Source organism: Lepus europaeus, chromosome 19 (genome assembly GCF_033115175.1).
Source record: "Lepus europaeus isolate LE1 chromosome 19, mLepTim1.pri, whole genome shotgun sequence".
Taxonomy (NCBI): Eukaryota; Metazoa; Chordata; class Mammalia; order Lagomorpha; family Leporidae; genus Lepus; species Lepus europaeus.
This window is the reverse complement of record NC_084845.1, coordinates 35,374,617-35,393,184: the sequence shown is the minus strand read 5'-3', so window position 1 is coordinate 35,393,184 and position 18,568 is coordinate 35,374,617. Positions and strand designations below refer to the sequence as shown.

Here is an 18,568-nt window from a genome sequence, read left to right as displayed (position 1 = left end):
TCTTATACTGTTCTTGCTAGTAATTTTATATAGTAGATAGAGAAAACTAGTCTATGCTAAGACAGACTTGTATACCAATAATTTTGATAACTTATGATATTAGTTGTGATACCTTCCTCTTCCTACCAAGATGGCAGTAATTTGTATGAAATCTGTTGCTTGAATGTATTTCAATGACTTCTTCTTTTTTTTTTTTCTATTTGATCCAGTGAAGAAGCACCAATGTTTCAAGTACTACCTTATATTTTATTTTTAAAAAATTTATTTATTTATTTATTTGAAACGCAGAGATACAGAGAGAGAGAGAGATTTTCCTTCTGTGATTCACTCCCCAAATGACAGTAATGTCCGGGGCTGGGCCAGGTCAAAGCCAGGAGCCAGAAGCTTTCTCCAGGTCACCCATGTGGGTGTAGGGGGCCAGGTATCTGGGCCATTTTCTGCTGCTTTCCCAGGCTCATTAGCAGGGAACTGGATGGGAAGTGGAGCAGCTGGGACTCAAACTGGTGCCCATATGAGATGCTGGCTCTGCAGGTGAAGGCTTAACTTTCTACGCCACAGAGCTGGGCCCTCCCATGTATTTTAGAAGATTGAAGTCAATGAAATGAAACCCTACATCAAGAACCAAGCTGCAGGGCTGCTGTTGCTTAGCAGGTAAAGCCGCCGCCTGCAGTGCTGACATCCCACATAGGCGCTGGTTTGAGTCCTGGCTGCTCCTCTTCCCATCCAGCTCTCTGCTATGGCCTGGGAAAGCAGTGGAAGATGGGACTTGAGATCTGGAAGAAGCTCCTGGCTCCTGGCTTCAGATTGGCTCAGCTCCAGACATTGTGGCCAATTGGGGAGTGAATCAGCAGATGGAAGATTCTCTCTCTCCCTCCCTCCCTCTCTCTCTCTTTCTCTCTGCTTCTGCCTCTCTGTAACTCTACCTTTCAAATAAATAAATAAATCTTAAAAAAAAAAAAAAAAGAACTGAGCTGCAAAGTAACTTGTAGGAAAAGAATGTAAAGAAAACACTGGAAATTTTGGCTGAAGCATAATAAGAGTAAAGATTAGATTTTCTGTTTTTCAAATGCTTGAATTTCAATAAAAGGAAAATTTAAGGTGCTGTTTTAATTTTCAGTAGCAGAAAATGAATGCATAGAGGAACTTATTAAAATCGACCTATTTGAGGTTCTAGGTTCTAAGTTTTCTTTTTAAAGTTCTGAATGCAACAGAGTGAAATCTGAGAAAGGCAATACACAACTAAGCTGTAGTTGTACCAAATTAAAACTATTAGTACACAGTGCTAACATTTTAATGAACTAAATTCTAAATTTTAAAAAAATTGTGAAAATTAAAACAATGGCTTGCATGTGTACCAAACAGTCTTGATCAGAACCATAAAAAGAGATTTGAAAAATTTAACAGATTAAATCTTCAATATTTAATTTTTTCTAAGTTGAATATAACATAAAATATTTAAGCAAATGACTCCCTACTTATGGGGCTAGTGCTTCCTTCATATACTTCATAAAGCCCCACAAGAGGATGGCCCAAGTGCTTAGGCCCTGCACCTGGCTCCTGCCTTCAGACTGGCGCAGCTTGCCGGCCGTAGCCAGCCATTTTGGGGGGTGAACCAACAGAAAAGGACGATCTTTCTCTCTGTCTCTCTCTCTCTGTCTAACTCTGCCTGTCAAAAAATAAATAAATAAATATCCTCCGCCTTGCGGCGCCGGCACACTGGGTTCTAGTCCCGGTCGGGGCACCGGATTCTATCCCGGTTGCCCCTCTTCCAGGCCAGCTCTCTGCTGTGGCCCGGAAGTGCAGTGGAGGATGGCCCAAGTCCTTGGGCCCTGCACCCCATGGGAGACCAGGAGAAGCACCTGGCTCCTGCCATCGGATCAGCGCTGTGTGCCGGCCGCAGCGCGCCAGCCGCGGTGGCCATTGGAGGGTGAACCAACGGCAAAAGGAAGACTTTTCTCTGTCTCTCTCTCTCACTATCCACTCTGCCTGTCCAAAAAAATAAAAAAATAAAATAAAATAAATAAATAAATAAATAAAAATTAAAAAAGCCCCACAACTTAAAACCATCTTTTTGCAAAACCACTCAACTATTCTATTTAATAAATAGAAATTATAAAAGGTTATAAGGTCAAATTCCATGATTACTCAAAAAAAAATAAACCGGGACGTTTTCCAACTTATGAAAAAGACAAAGGAATCACACAAAATGCATAGTGGTTTCCTAGTCTACTTGGTAATAACTGATTGATAAGAGGATGTTTGATAGACACACTGCAGGGAACACACAAACCCAACAACATGCTGCATATGACTCACGTAGCTTAGTCATAACTAAGAGACTACAGGAACTCGGGGAAAATGACATTAATAATGCAAGCCCTGTGCAGTAAGTGCACACTTTTCACCACCCTATATATTACCATGGCTCACCAGGCCATGCGTTAGGACACCTGGTCTCAGTCATGGATCTGTACTTGCATGACCTCAGACATGTCACTTCTCTTTCAATCTGTCTCCTGCTCCACAAAATATGGTGATCTTACAATTTCAGGAGCATCTTCCTGATATACTTTTGATATTCTACCATGTATGTGGAGGTTCAGGAAATAAACAAAAGGGTATGGCAAATGATGCTGAACTGAGTAAAACAAAAAGCAATCAGCTCCTCTCTGTTACAGATCTGTGGGTAGCCTTGTGGCTTACACGGACACATACGATAAAACAGAAAACATTCCCTACTTTGGGCCAAGGTCTGTAATAACATTTTTTTTGGATTCAGTATGTTTTAGGAGGAAAGTTTGTAGAACATGATTTTTGTTTTCAGAATTTTTATTTAAGTGGAAATTTAAATTATTTTATACTATAATCTCTTGCCTTATTTTCATTTTACTAAGCATTGTCATGGAATACAAGATCTTACATCTTGGAACAGAAAAGCATTAATAGATACAACTATTAATGAAAAGCAATTTAGTTACATCAATAGTTTTTTAAAATTCTACAATGCTGCAGTAAACAGTAAATCCCCATCAGTTCTTACTAGGATAAACTTCTAGAATAGCAATTATTACATTAGGCTGTATGGTAAAGGAAATTTCAATACAACCAAATGAGGAAGCATTACACAGACATTTAGACCAATATTTTGTAGCAATTATATAACAAAGAACTCTGAATGTAAATGAGTGTTAGTGAATATAAAACAATACCCAAAAGGCTATTACTACGTGGTAAGAAAGCCATCATAGAACAATAGTAAAAATGTTGAAATATAATATTTCCCAAATGAGTTTTCAGGATTTTTCTTCTCTCTTCACTAAGATAATATAACTTATATAATAAGTTATCTGAAATAACACAAAAATAGCAATGATATTTAGCTAAGCGTTACAATGTAGCACATATTTTGTTAGGAAGTTTACATACATTGTCATTTAATTATAAAGCACTATGAGTTAGGAATTGTTATCCCTAATTAAGAGATGAAGAAAGTGAGACTTGGAGAAATTAATGAAATTGTCCAAGGTTGCACAGTTAATAAGCAGAAGGGACAGGTTTTACAGCTAGAGTTAGATAACATGAAGGCATTATATCACCTCCTTACAATTATTATTACATACATATATGGTATTCTTTAATACTTAGGAAAATAATTCATGAAAAATTTTAGACATCTTTATCTTCAAAAAAGAAAGGATAATATTTCTTCTTATCTATTAATTTGAAAAAGGAGAGACTAACACATGTATATGTTTTTAGCTCAGATCTAAATAAATATGTGTGTGATTAGTATATACATACAGATTTTCATCCTAAATTTGGAAACTTGTGGCTTGGAAAATCAGCTCTTGTGGCTAAAAAGCATTCCTTTCATATTGGCTTTTCTCCAATGACTGTCAAGGCAGATAAATCCATTTTAATTGGCATACTAAATGCCCTGGTCTACTTCTCAGATCAAAAGCTTAGGTGTCATTGAGTGTGAAACTGAATTCTCTCAAGGGGGCATCAATATACATGATCCACTCTACCATGACAATTATGCCACAAATGTAAAATACTGCCTTAAGTAGTCAATCAATTTTTATTCATCAGCACAATGGCAAAAACATCTGGGACACTCCAAGGACCTCATGAGAGAAAATCACTCTTCAGGGAACTAGGGGCTCCCCAAGGCCCAAACTTCTGATTTAGAAGAGGGTGATTGCTCATAACTTGGATTGTGAAATAAGGTAGGATTGGAACAGGATTAACTGACAGACCTTTAAAAAACTGAACAGATTCAATACAAGGAAGAAAAGCAGGTAAATAAATTCCAAGTTCATAAATTTATTCATATTTATGAATAAATGTGAATTTTTCCTCAGATAAAATGCCAGAAATATACATTCATTAAAATAATACCAGATCATACTATTTCTTGTATATCTTTATCCTGAACTATAAATCTTGATTTCTAACTTGGATCTATTTTTTCCTTTTTTCATTTCAGCCATGACTACAAGAAGTCTTCATCTTGTAGATTAAATATTTTATTATACATCATGCCTATTATTGGAACTTTTAATTTTAATAAGTTCAGTGGGTTAATTAGAATGATGTTATTAAATGTGTTTAAGCTCATTTTTTTGACTTTCAATTAAACTTTTCTTTTTCTCAGTTCTGGGTATTTTTGATCAAAGCATTTAATTTTAATTGGTTCTGGTATAAATACCAGTTGATAAGGGACTCATTTCCCTTAAAGATTGTAGACATTATTACCTGAGGATAACCTCTGCATAGCTTTGACATATTCAGGCGAGGCTTTCAGAAGCACTTTTGATGCCTTGACTATGTTATTCTGTTTTATTAGGATAATCATGAGCACTTCTGTTCAGTACTTAAATTCACTCTCATGCTTGTAGATAAGTTGGACTTTTTTGGTCCCAAACACTTTCTTTGCCAAGCTACATTTCTACTTAATCCTTTGATTAAGCCATATGCAAAATTTTCTTAAATCCCCTAAAATTAATAAAACTTTAAAAAACAGAATAGATTTGAAAGAAGAATAAAAAAGGGAAATAGCTATAGGTCCACACTGTGGGAGTGTTACCCAACACATCTACTAAATTAGGAGGGGTTTGTCACCTTTCTTGCATTGCAGCAAACTCAACTGCCTGAACAGATGGTCTTCCACCATTTAATCGCTCTTTAACTCCCTACAATATGGCTTCTGGGCACACTACCACACTGAAATTATTCAAAGGTTATCAATAACCTGTATCACGGAAGCCAGCGACAGAAGTGATAGTAGATTTACAAATCAAACCTAGCCAAATAATTTCATGGGTTAGAAAACCGCACTCTAGAGATGTTATGAGACCTTCCCCAGGTAACACTACAGGTGAATAACGCAAAAGTTTAAGACCTAAACCTGAACTTCTGCAGTGCTTTGCTGCTCCTCTCAGACAAGAAGGTAGTCAACCATCTTGAACTAGGTCTCACAGTCAAAATTCTCCACACTTTCATATCCACAACACTGCTGTAACTTTCATGATAGATTCCTTTATCCCATCCTTCCTAGAACATTTTTTTACTCTACCATCTGCGTTATCCTATGTTGACAAAGAACTAATCCTCAGCCTGGCCTTCCAAGGACTGTCTGCTCCCATAGTTTTAATTTCCACCTTGAGCTATGTTCAATAGCAATACAACCTTTTTTTTTTTTTTTTCATTTACTACTGGCACCTCCTGAAGTACCATGGATACATTGAAAATATGAAAATAAAAATAATAACAATAGCTTACATTTATTAACTGTTAATAAGTTAGGAACTGTCCTAAACTCTCTACTTGTATTAACTCATTTAATCCTTACTCTGATTTTAAATATGAGGTCTTTTGATAGTAGAATGGCTTATTTATGAAAAATTCTGCTTCAAGAATAAGATAAATTTTTTTCTCAAATCAGTTTAAAAATAAAATAAAGGGAAAAACAATTCTTGCTGTCTCTTTCCAATATTTATTTATTTATTTATTTATTTATTTATTTATTTATATTCATTTGAAAGGGAGAGAGAGAGAGAGAAATATCATCCATCAAGTGATCTGATACACTCCTCAAATGCCTGTAGCAGCTTGGGGTTGGACCAGGCTGAAGCCAGTAGCAAGGAACTCAGTCCAGGTCTTCCATGTGGGTGGGAGGGACCCAACCACTGGAGCAAACATTTACTTGCTGCTCCCCAGGCTGCAAATCAGCCGCAAGTTGGAATCTAGAGTCCAGGCAGAATTCAAACCCAGGCACTCTGAAATGGAATGTGGGTATCCCAAGCGGTTTCTTAACTGCTGTGCCAAATGCCTGCCTCTGGCTCTTACCTTTTAGCATGATAGTTTCAAGAAGAATTCCACAATCAAGAAAAAAAAGCATTAAGTATGTTTTCTTATTTAACCAGGTATCTTTGGTATTCTAATATACATACATTTCAAAATAAGGTTTATTTGTTACAGAACTCTAGAAAGTGACCCCCAGTTTCCAGTTGCTATAAATGAATGTCTTCCATAGGGTCACCTTATGGTCCCCAGTGGACATTGGTAATACAACACATAATGAATAACTGGAATGCACATGCTTACAACTTCTGGGGCAATCAAAATTCTTCCAATTATGAGGCAGCAGCAAAAACTAGAAGCAAGTCTTTAATATGGCAGAGGTACTGTAGTATGGACAATGAAAGTCTCTCTTAATGAGAGTCTCAGATAATCAACACCAGAATTACCTAGGTAACAGAAAATTCTGAGCCCCCTAACAGGAACAAAATATAGTGAAAGCAGAGAAGGAGTAAGCACCCCAAGGTGTTTGGTAACCTTCTGAAAGAGTTCCCCTTTGGATAAAGAAGGAAATTCCTTATAAAATTACTAATTGTTAGATCTGTGGACTTAGTCTCATTTTAGCATAACAAGGAAGAAGAAAGAAGAAATCAAATTATTTTAGCATGATGAATGTTGTATGCAAAGAATGTCAGCATACATTTTGTGCTAATGTAAAAACATGTTTGCATTTATTTTTTTCAGATCATTTCCACAGGCCACTCAGCATCCTAAGGCACAGGAGCAACTGTTTTCTTGTAATGAGACATTGGGCCAGACTGTGCAGGAAACCAGTTATTCCTTCTGTTAACTCTTTCACACTTTATGAAATCACTGGATAGCAGTCCCTCCTTCCTTTACTTCTTCAGTGAACACTTTCAAATGGGTTCACACCTGACAACTTGTGTGTGAATTTGAAGACTCGCATTATCTATCTGTAAAATGGGTGTAATAACACCTCAGAAAAGTGTTTAAATTGCGCATAATGCAAATAAAATGGTTTGCACAATGTCTATAAACAGTGGGAATACAATCAACAGGAGTTATTCTTTTACATCTCTCATTTCCAATCTCTCACACTGATCAATACCAAACAATTTTCAGAGAAGATGAAGAAGACACCATATTCTCTATTCTAGGAACCTTTGCCAAGGGGTCAGGTATGTAAATCATCAACCATAATTGTGTGACAAGTGTTGTAACAGAGTGTATGCAAATGGCTATGGGAAAGCGGATTTAATGGCATAGCTTCCCAACCTACATGGCTTGTTTACAGGGGAGAAATTTATAGGGTGGGATAATATGGTCTTTTTTAGACTTTATTTTTCCCAAATCAAATGCCATAAGAAAGCAGAGGTAGAGGAACAGGCATTGTTATCCTATTTATAAAAGTAAAAGACCAATGAATAGTTTGGAGTGAATTATTTTCTTTCAAACCTTATCTTACTGGACAATATGAATACTTACAGTGCTTAATTTGCTTGGTTTGCACCACAAGTATTTAATGAATATCCACCCTGCTCTAATTAGTGTTAGGCTTATTGACCAAGATTGAAAGATGCATTGAGTACAGTAGGAGAAAAGGACAATTAGAAATAATAAGATAATGCTCAAGCACAGGAGGCCGGGTTTACGCTCCAGGTGCTTGAGAGGAGAGTGGGCACATACACTCAATTCACATTCCTCTTCAGACCTAGACAAAAGACCCTATATATGTTAAAAATAAGCAGACTAAAGCCATAGCAATGAAAAAGAGGGTTACCACACATAAGATAGTTCAATAATTTCTAGTATAAAAAGACAGCAAATGGAAATGCCAAAGGAAATCTATATAAAACACAAATTACAACACTCACAATATCACCAGAGTGCAGCAGCATAGGTGGGAGTTGACATACCAAGTAAAATGGTGCCAGAGAGACAACTCAGCTTGCAGGTCTGCAGTGCAAGTGGGAGACACGGGCAGCTGCACAGAAGGCTGCATCGAAGGCCACAGTGGCCAGTTCCATGCCCCATACAGGGAACCACATTGAAGCAGGGCTTTTCTACAAATTACTGAATTGGCTGGGGTATGTTAATGCTTCCAGAATCAGATAATAGCCTCCTCAAAGTAAAACTCTTCATATTCTGGCACTTGGCAAGGGTGATAAAGGTTTTATCTCTGACACAGAGTGAGGCAAGACAGGAGACAATATTCCCAATCACATTTCCCTGGGGTGGTGGGGGGAGGAGACTACTTTGGACACTGAGATTAACTAGGCCATTTATCACACTAATACATGTTTGGACAACACGATCATATTCACCAGGTAGGTGACAAAATAACAAGCAAGAAGAAAGAGAAACCTCACACTAATAAAACACACAAAATTTCCTTTAAAAATGATACTTGGTGGGCCAGTGCCACGGCTCACTAGCGCTGACACACTGGGTTTTAGTCCCTGTAGGGGTGCTGGATTCTGTCCCAGTTGCTCCTCTTCCAGTCCAGCTCTCTGCTGTGGCACAGGAGTACAGTGGAGGATGGCCCAAGTCCTTGGGCCCTGCACCCGCATGGAAGACCAGGAGGAAGCACCTGGCTCCTGCCTTCGGATCGGCGCATCGCGTCGGCCGTAGTAGCCATTTTGGGGGTGAATCAACAGCAAAGGAAGACCTTTCTCTCTGTCTCTCTCTCTCTCACTGTCTAACTCTGCCTGTCAAAAAAAAAAAAAAAGATACTTGGTGAAAAGCAAACAATCATGATTCTGCATATTGTGATGTACCTGGAACTGGAAAATTCAAGGAGGCACAAAATATAACAGAAGTTTCTAGGGGCTGGAGGAAGGAAGGAAGGGGATGTCACTGTTTAATGGGTACAGAGTTTTTGTTAGGGATGATTAAAAGTTTTGGGGGAGACAGTGGTGGTGGTTAAACAATCTTTTAAGAATATTTAATGAATGGAATTGTATACTTATGAATGGCTAAAATGTTAAATATTATATTTTTACCCCACTAAAGAAAAAGAAAATATTTACTGTGGAGATTTAACAAATTATGACAAATGGATATTCATATACAAAGAAAGAAGCTAGACCTGTATCTCAGACCATGTAAAAAATTAACTCAAAATGAATCAAAGGCCTAAATGTAAGAGCAAAAATTGTAAAATTCTTTGAAGAAAACACAGGCATAAATCTCCATAACCTCGGATTAGGTAATGGTTTCTTAGGTATGACACCAAAAGCATAAGCAACGAAATAAAAAAATAGACAAATCAGGCTCCATCAAAATAAAAAACTTCTGTTTCAAATGATGCTATCAAGAAAAAGGAATGACAGTCTGCTGAATGGGAAAGACTATTTTCAACCACATAAAGGACTCATATCTAAAATATATAAAGAACTCTTAGAACTTAATAATATAAAGATGAATTAAAAATAGCCAGTATCTGAATACATATTTTCCCAAATAAAATTATATACATATATGCACAAATTGCCAATAAATACCTGTAAATATACTCAACTTTAGCAACCAAGGAAATGCAAAATCATGAGATACAACTTCACACCTATTATAAGGACTAAATTCACAATGACAGATAATAACAAATGTTGGCAAGAATGTAGGGAAATTGAAGCCTTTGTATGTTGCTGGTAGGAATACAAAATAGTGCAGCCACTTTAGAAAAATATCCTGACAATTTCTCAAATGTTAGACTAGAGTTAGTATATCATCCAGCAATTCTATTCTTAGTATATAGAAAAATGACAATGTATGTCACACAATAATTTATTTTCCCCCCCAAAGAAACCTTTTTATTTAAGGAATATAGGCTTCATGCATTTCAAAAGTACAACTTTAGGAATATAGTGATTATTCCTACCATATGCGCCCTCCTACCCACTCTCCCAACCCTCCTCCTCTCTCTCTCATTCCCAGTCCCACTCTCCACTAAGATCAATTTTTGATTAACTTTTTACATGGAAGACCAACTCTATACTAAGTAAAGAGTTCAACAATTTGCATGGAAAAACAAAACAAAAGCAAAAAACTGTTCCTCAACAGTCGAGACAGGGCTGTTCAAAGTCATTGCATATTGAAGTTAATTTCATTTTTTATTAGAAATTTAATTAACTTTAAAGAAGCACCCAAGAATGACACATCTTTTGCGAGTACTTAGACATAATTATAACACAACTCTTAGAGGTCTTGCATGGGAAGTTAGTGCACAGTGACTCTTGTTGTTAATTTAACAATTAACACTCTTATGTATGATGTCAGCATACATCAAACATCAAACATCACAGCAGTATTATTCATAATAGCCAAGAAGTAGAAACAATCCAAATGGCCATCACCTGATGAATGGATCAGTAAACTGTGGTATATCCATACAAAGGAATATCATTCTGCCAGAAAAAGGAATGAAGTACTGACATCTGTACTACAACACAAAGGAACCTTGAAAACACTAGGCTAAGTGAAAAAGGCCAGTTATAAAATACCATATATTATATGAAACCATGTATATAAAATATGCAGAAGAGGCAAATCCAAATAGAAAATAGATTAGTAATTTCTTTTTAAAATATTTATTTATTTATTTAAAAGAGTTACAGAGAGAAGGCAGAGTTACAGAGAGAGGGGGACAGAGAGAGATTGATCTTCCATCTGTAGGTTCACTCCCCCAGATGGCTGCAACAACTAGGGCTGGGCCAGGCTGAAGCTAGGAGCAAAGAACTCCATCTGGGTCTCCCAACTGTATGGTAGGCACCCAAGCACTCGGGTCATCTTCCACTACTTTCCTAGGCTCAGACTCAAACTGGCACTTATGGGATGCTGGTGTTGCAGGCAGAGGCTTAACTGAGTGTGGCACAATGCTGGCCCAAGATTAGTAGTTACTTAGCACTGGGGTAGGGCAGGAGGGTTGGGGGAAAATGGAAAGTGACTGTTAGAGGGAACTGGATTTCTTCATGGAGTGATTAAAAGGTTCTACAATTGACTGTGGTAAATATACTAAATACCACTCAAAATCACTTTAAATCAGTGGATAGTATGACATGCAAATTATATATCAATAAAGCTACTATAAAAATAAATGCTCAATAAATGATAGCCATTATTGCTTTCAAATTACTCTGAAGGAAAAAAGACAAGTCAGAGAACAGAAGAAATTTTTCATTTTGACTCATGGAAAGATTTATGAAGATAAATTAACCATGAAACAATTGGAAGTAGGAACAAGATGGCCTAGACAGATAGCTATTAAAGGAATAGAAAGCTGGAGAGAAGGGTGCTGCACTGGCTGGAAGCCTCAGGATCTGAAGAATAACAATGTAGTGAGAGTAGGCAGATTTCACATATGCTAGGCTGGGGGCAGAGGACGCCTGCAGCACAGACAAGAGGTCTGTTCTCTTGGGCGAAAGGACTGGGAAAGGACAAGGACAAGCACTACAGAGGCCATGTGGGAGGCTCCCACCCAGCTCCTCAGTTGAGGTACGGGCGCCCAGTCAGCCTTCAGCAGCAGCTGTAGAGTCCCAGAGTGCCTCTGCTTCACAGCCCAAGCACTGATGGCTCAACACACTCGCAGCATCAGCAAAGCTATCTTAACCACACAGTACTCTACAACTCGGGCATCTACCTGTGGGGACCCATTTCACCTGCTTGGAATCAATGACAAGCCTACCCAAACCCTGTTCCACACCAGTGGCACCAAGTGGGTCCACTCCTCTGTGTTAGCTGAACCTGGCATCTTCTGGCCCTCCACTCAGTGACATAACAAGACTCAGACCACACATGGTGCGTTACTTACAGAAGAACACAAATGTGACAGGGAGTTTCTCATCTGAAACTATGAGAAAATGGCACAATTTTTTTTTTTTTAGCATGAACTAAAAGAATTGTAAACCTAGCAATAAAACCATCTTTCAGGAATGAAGGCATGTTCAGACAAAGGAAAACTAAGGAATTTGTTGACAGCAGACCTACTCATGCATAATGTCTAAGGGAAGATCTTCAAACAGAAACAAAGTGCTAGCGGAAGTCTGGACATTCAGAAAGGAATGAACAGGAGAATGGTAAAAGGTGAGAGACGCATATAGACTATTCTTGACACCATGAATTTTAGATTTTATTTATTTATTTTATTTATTTAAAAGGCATAGAGACAGACAGAAGACTCCTAGCTTCTGGTTCACTCTTCAAATGCTGAGCTGGGTTAAGTCAAGGTCGGGAGCTGGGAACTCAATCCCACATGAGTGGCAAAGACCCACTATTTGAGCCATAACCTGCTGTCTCCCAGGGTGTGCATTAGCAGTGAGAATCAGGAGCAGAGCTGGGACTTGAACCTAGGCACTCTAATATGGAATGCAGGTGTCCCAAGTAGTGTCTTAACTACTATGTCATACAGCTACCCCAATGGATTTCTTTAACTGAATTTTATGGTCTAAGCAAAAATGTTCATAAAGTCTTATATGCTAGTCAATGAATGTAGAGGAAATAACAAGAAATCTTCAAAAAGTGCGTGGAAATTGACTTATGTTTATTTTGGTGCGAATTTTTTTTAATTCATAAATAGTTTTCATCAAACATATTTTCCATGAACTCTTTGAAGATCTCTCACACTTAAATGTTCAAGTAACCCACAAGATGTCCTACACTGGGTGAGTAGTTAAAACTATGGTACAGCCCAACCACAGAGTACAAGTCAGCAATAATAGGAATAAACCACAGATGTATGTCAAATTTGAAAGAATCTTATGGAAATTATGTTGAGTAAAAAAAGCCAATCCTAAAAGGTTATGTATAAGTCTATTTACATAATATTCTTTTTTATTTTTTTTTTTTTACTTCTTTTTCTTTATTTTTCTTTTACAAACCCTTGTGTCAAGGGCTGACTTTCAATAGATCGCAGCGAGGGAGCTGCTCTGCTATGTATGAAACCCCAACCCAGAAGCAGGTCATCTACAAATGGTTTAGTACCAGGTTCCCCATGACCATGTGTTGTGTGATACATAATATTCTTGTAGTGACAAGATTACAAAAATTCAACAGAAGGGCTATAACAAAAAGCTAAGATTTCCTGAATGTTATTCTTATTTAAAACAATCATATATGATTATAGCAAAAATATGACTAATCATACTAAATACAACTAAAATCATAATTTTTATTTAAGATGGAATCAATAATAAGATTCAGCCTTTGCAACACATATGCACACACACAAACAGAAAAAAAAAATTTGAGAGAAAGTAGAGACTAACAGGATGACGAAGTGTTTTTGCATGCCTGAAGCCTTGGGCAATGGTGTATCAGTCTGCCCAGAGAGTCTGTTCTAAAAATATGATTTACTGTGAACATGGTGAACACCTAGATTTTTCTCTGAGAGGCTGGTGATTAAATAATTGAGGTCAGTCATGGAGAGGCCGCATGCCTACAAGACTGACCCTTAATAAAAGCGAGGGACAACCAAGCTTGAGCAAACTTCCCTGGTTCACAGCACTTGCGTGCACTGTTATACATCACTGCTGCGGTCGTTAACTGCCTCTCATGAGACTCCACTGAAAGAGCACACTTGGAGGCCTGTGCCTAGTATCATCAGGACCTGCCCAATGTGCTTTTTCCCTCTGCTGATTTTATCCTAGTCTTCCACCCTGATAAACCCTACCTGTAAGTGAAATTGCTTCTGTTTCCTATGAGTCCTCTAGTGAAATGTCAAGGCTAAGGATGGGCATGAGGACCTCTGACACTCTCCTTCAAGGGTGGGATCTTTTCTCATTTTCAGGAATTATCTGTACTTTACTAGTCTATTCACTTTCCCAACATCGGGCAGGGTTTAAAGCATCTAGTCAATCCCACAGATCAATCAATCAAAACTTGGACCTGGTACGTCATGACTGAGGGTCCACTGACACCAACATTTGTAGCAGAGGGCTGCACATCTGGGCACAAGTCTGATCCCTCTATTGCATCAGTCTACTTTACCCAGACTCAGTAATAGACACGGACATGCAAAGTCATGCTCACTGCTTGAAATGAATGGCAAAGGGGCCAGCACTGTGGCCTAGTGGGTAAAGCCACTGCATGTGGTGCCAGCATTCCCTATGGGCACCAGTTTGAATCCTGGCTGCTCTGCTTCCAATCCAGCTCCCTACTAATGTGCCTGGGAAAGCAGTGGGGGCTGGCCTGTGTCCTAGGACCCCTGCACCCATGTGGGAAACCTGGATGAAGCTCCTGGCTCCTGGCTTAGGACTGGCCCGGTGCCGGCTATTGCAGCCATTTGGGGACTGAACCAGCGGATAGAAACTCTTCACTCTATCTCTTTTTCTGTAACTCTGAGCCTTTCAAATAATAAATCAATCTCTAAAACAAAAAAAGAAAAAAGAAATGGATGAGAAAGAGGTGAGGGAGTCTCATCATTTTATATGCCACCACAACCAAGCTGCCAACAGGATAGGGCATATCAACTTCCAGCAGTATTCTTTCTTTCTCAAAGATTTATTTATTTATTTATTTATTTATTTGAAAGGCAGAGTTACAGTGAGGCAGAGGCAGAGAAAAAGAGAGAGAGAAAAGTCTTCCACCCACTGGTTCACTCCCTAGATGACCACAACAGCCAGAGCTGCACTAATCTAAAGCCAGGATCCAGGAGCTTCTTCCGGGTCTCCCTCTTGGGTGCAGGGGCCCAAGGACTTGGCCACAGCAGAGAGCTGGATTTGGAAGAGGAGCAGCAGGGACTCAAACCAGAGCCCGTATGGGATACCGGCACTGCAGGCAGCGTCTTTACCCTCTACACCATAGCATCGGCCCCCCAGTAGTTTTTCTACTGTGAATCTTGCTCATCACCTTCTACTCAAAAACTGTATCCAACACTGCACAGATGTAACCTGCCATGTGGCTGCAGGAGAGGAGTCCCTGTCCTTATTCCAGAACACTTCTCTTATCCAGGATGTGGCTCCACTTGGGAGGCATGCCACAGATCACTTAGTAGCAAAATTAGAAAATGATTTTGATTTAAAAAGTACATGTAGAGTGAATTCTCACTCACTTGAAATCTGATAAGCTTTGAGTGGGAGAGGAAGAGTTCCAAGTTATACTGTATGCCAAAAATTACACAGAACTTTCCTTATGTGACAAGCATGAAGTAACTGAGATTTTCTTAACCATCTGCCTATAAATGCTTTGATGTTCTTTGGCTCCGGTCCCATATTTCAAGTCTGTGAACTATTACTTTATTTCCTAGAAAAGGCTTTGAAGCTTCACAACCCTACAGGAGCAGGGAACATGTGTGAAATGCTATGTAAATGACAGACACTAGTCTTAAAATAGCTTTAGAGTCACAGCACTGACTAATATGAAAATAGATGCATTCCCTATTTTACCAAGTCTTCATGTACAACTGCATATCTCAAGACTATACATTTGCACTATACTGTACACTGGGTTAACTTAAGAGCCAAGTCTTACCTGAAAAGAACTTCCAGGTCAGTGAAAATTTTCTATTATATATTAGCACAGAGATTTTATGTTCTTGAGAAAATCATAACATTTATTTACAAGTCTCTTAAGTTATGTCTTGACAACAAACCACTCAGAGTGTTTGTAGAGTTCGCTGAAGACCAACAAAGGGGTCAGAGAAACAGTGTGACAGAACTCAACAGAGCTGTTGGCTCTCCTTTTCTAAGACAAGCAGTCACTGCTGTGTGCATGTGTGTCTTCACAGGCGATATTAGAGGAGCATTTCCATTTGTAAGTGTACCCCTAAGTGCTGATGCCATTCTTATCAAACGCATGTTAACTGCTTGGAATCCTAGCACACACTCAGGCTCATTCCCTTTCTCCTCAGGCAGTTTACACAATCTACAACACTTTCATTTTAACAGTTCTCATTACTGCTATCATTTAATACTTGAGGGTTTGTTCAAGTCAACATCAATCTTGCTGATACTGCAAACACTTATTTTGTTGACATAACACAGTCTGAATCTATAGGTACTAACTGCAAGTACGTACAAACTATTCCTTTCCCTGACATGTCACCACCACATGCTAAGATCAACCCCGTCCGTCATCAGCCCTGTCACAGAAACAAAGCAGAAGAAAGAAATGAAGCGCAGGACCTTGCACAGCATCCCACTCTCTTCACTACCAGTGCTGTCTCGTCTGTCCTTCTGCCACCCCTTGCACTGCATCCTTCTCAAACACAGGTGGCACCTTGAACTTAACTATCCTGAAGGTGGAACTATTTACCCGGAAGACACCTTATAGGATATAATGATTCCTACTTCCTCATTAACAAGTAGTCCTTTAGCACAAGTAAATCCTAATAGAAGGGAGAGAACCCTTTCCCTCAGAAGTGGTCCCCCCAGCTAAGTTGTAAATGTCTTTGAATGAGTCTAAGTTAAGAAATGCCATACTTCCTTACCTGATTGGAAAACCTCATGCTCACATTACGTTGATTCTGTAATGGCACATAACGCTGGACAGGATCAATGTCTTTGGGACTGATTAATTCATCAGCTAAAAAATAAGGAAGTGATATTATCAAAAATGCATTTGCCAGGTCAATGATCTGAATAGACATTTCTCATAAGAAGGTATACAAATGGCCAACAATGATATGAAAAAATGCCCACATCATTAATCATCACAGAAATGCAAATCAAAACCACAATGAGATATCATTCACCCCGGTCAGAACGGGTCAGAATGAGCATCCAAAGAGACAAAGCATAACAAATGCTGACAAGAATGCTGAGGAAGGGGAACGCTCATACAGTATTGGCAGGAATGCAAATTAGTACAGCCATTACGGAAAACAGCACGGAGCTTCTTAAAAAAAACTGGAAATAGAACTACTACATGATCAAGCTATCCCACTACTGGGAACATATCTAAAGGAACTGAAATTAATATATCAAAGGAACATCTTTACTCACATGTTTATTTTAGTACTATTCACAACAATCAAGACAGAATCAAAGTAAGTGTCTACTAACAAATGAATGGATGAACACAATGTGGTACATATCGTATATAACACAGAGTATTATTCAGCCATAAAAATGATGAAATTCTGTCTATGTGGCCACATGGATAGAACTGGAGGGCACTATGTTAAGTAAGTCAGGCATACAAATATTGCATGTTCTCCTTTACATGTGGAAGCTAAAAACTTGATCTCATCAAAGCAGACAATCGTTACCAGGGCCTGGGAAAGTGGTTGGGGGAGGGGTGGAGTGAGGTCAGTCAATGGGCACAGGGGTGCAGTTGGATAGAAAGAGTAATTTTTAGTGTTCTACAGCACAGTAAGGTAACTGTGGTTGACAACAGTTGAATATGTCAAAATAACTAGTAGAGACAATTTTGAAAATTCCCAACACAAAGAAATGATAAACATCTAAGAAGACAGATACGTTAATTACCCTGGTTTGACCATTACACACTTTACATATGTACTGAAAAGTTACATTGTTGGTGCTGGCATTATGGCACAGAAGCAAAAGCTGCCAACTGCCATGCCAGCATCTCTTAGTGTCCCGGCAGCTCTACTTCAGGTCCAACTGCCTGCCAATGTCCTGGGAAAAGCAGCAGAAGATGGTCTAGGTGTTTGGGCCCCTGTCACCCACATGGGAGACTCAGATGAAGCTCCTGGCTCATAGCTGTGATCATTTGGAGACTGAACCAACAGACAGATGTTCTCGCTGTTTCTCCCTCTCTCTAACTCTTTCAAACAAATAATCTTAAAAAAGGGAGAGAAGATTACATTGCTCCCTATCAATCTGTACAATCACTATGTGTCAACAAAGAATAAAAAATACATTTACAATATCCATTTATACAATACTAAAACCAACTACACCTCATGGACATCTATAGAAAACTCCACTTGGGGCTGGCATTGTGGCTTAGCAGGTGGAGCTGCCACTTGTGACACTGGCATCCCATACAAGCACCAGTTCGAGTCCAGGATGCTCCACTTCTGATTCAGTTCCCTGATAATGTGCCTGGGAAAGCAGTGGAAGATGGCCCAAGTACTTGGGCCCTTGCACCCATGTGGCAAACCCAGAAGAAGCTTCAGGCTCCTGTCTTCGGTCTGGTCCACCCCTAGCCATTGTGGCCATTTGGGGAATGCACTAGAAAATGGAAGACCTCTCTCACTCTTTTTGTAACTCTAACTTTCAAATAAATAAAAATAAATCTTCAAAAAACAAAAACAAAAACAAAACTCTACTTAACAAGAGCA

General features: G+C 38.8%; 1 protein-coding gene across 6 annotated transcripts in view; it reads right to left on the bottom strand.

The window, feature by feature from the left end:
• Positions 1 to 18,568, bottom strand: part of PHKB (phosphorylase kinase regulatory subunit beta) — a 234,271-nt gene that overhangs the window by 71,056 nt on the left and 144,647 nt on the right. For all 6 annotated transcript variants that reach the window (XM_062177429.1, XM_062177424.1, XM_062177427.1 and 3 more), the window contains one exon: positions 16,748 to 16,842. In XM_062177429.1, the coding sequence (XP_062033413.1) occupies positions 16,748 to 16,842 (95 nt within the window). The remainder of the gene's footprint in view (positions 1 to 16,747; positions 16,843 to 18,568) is intronic.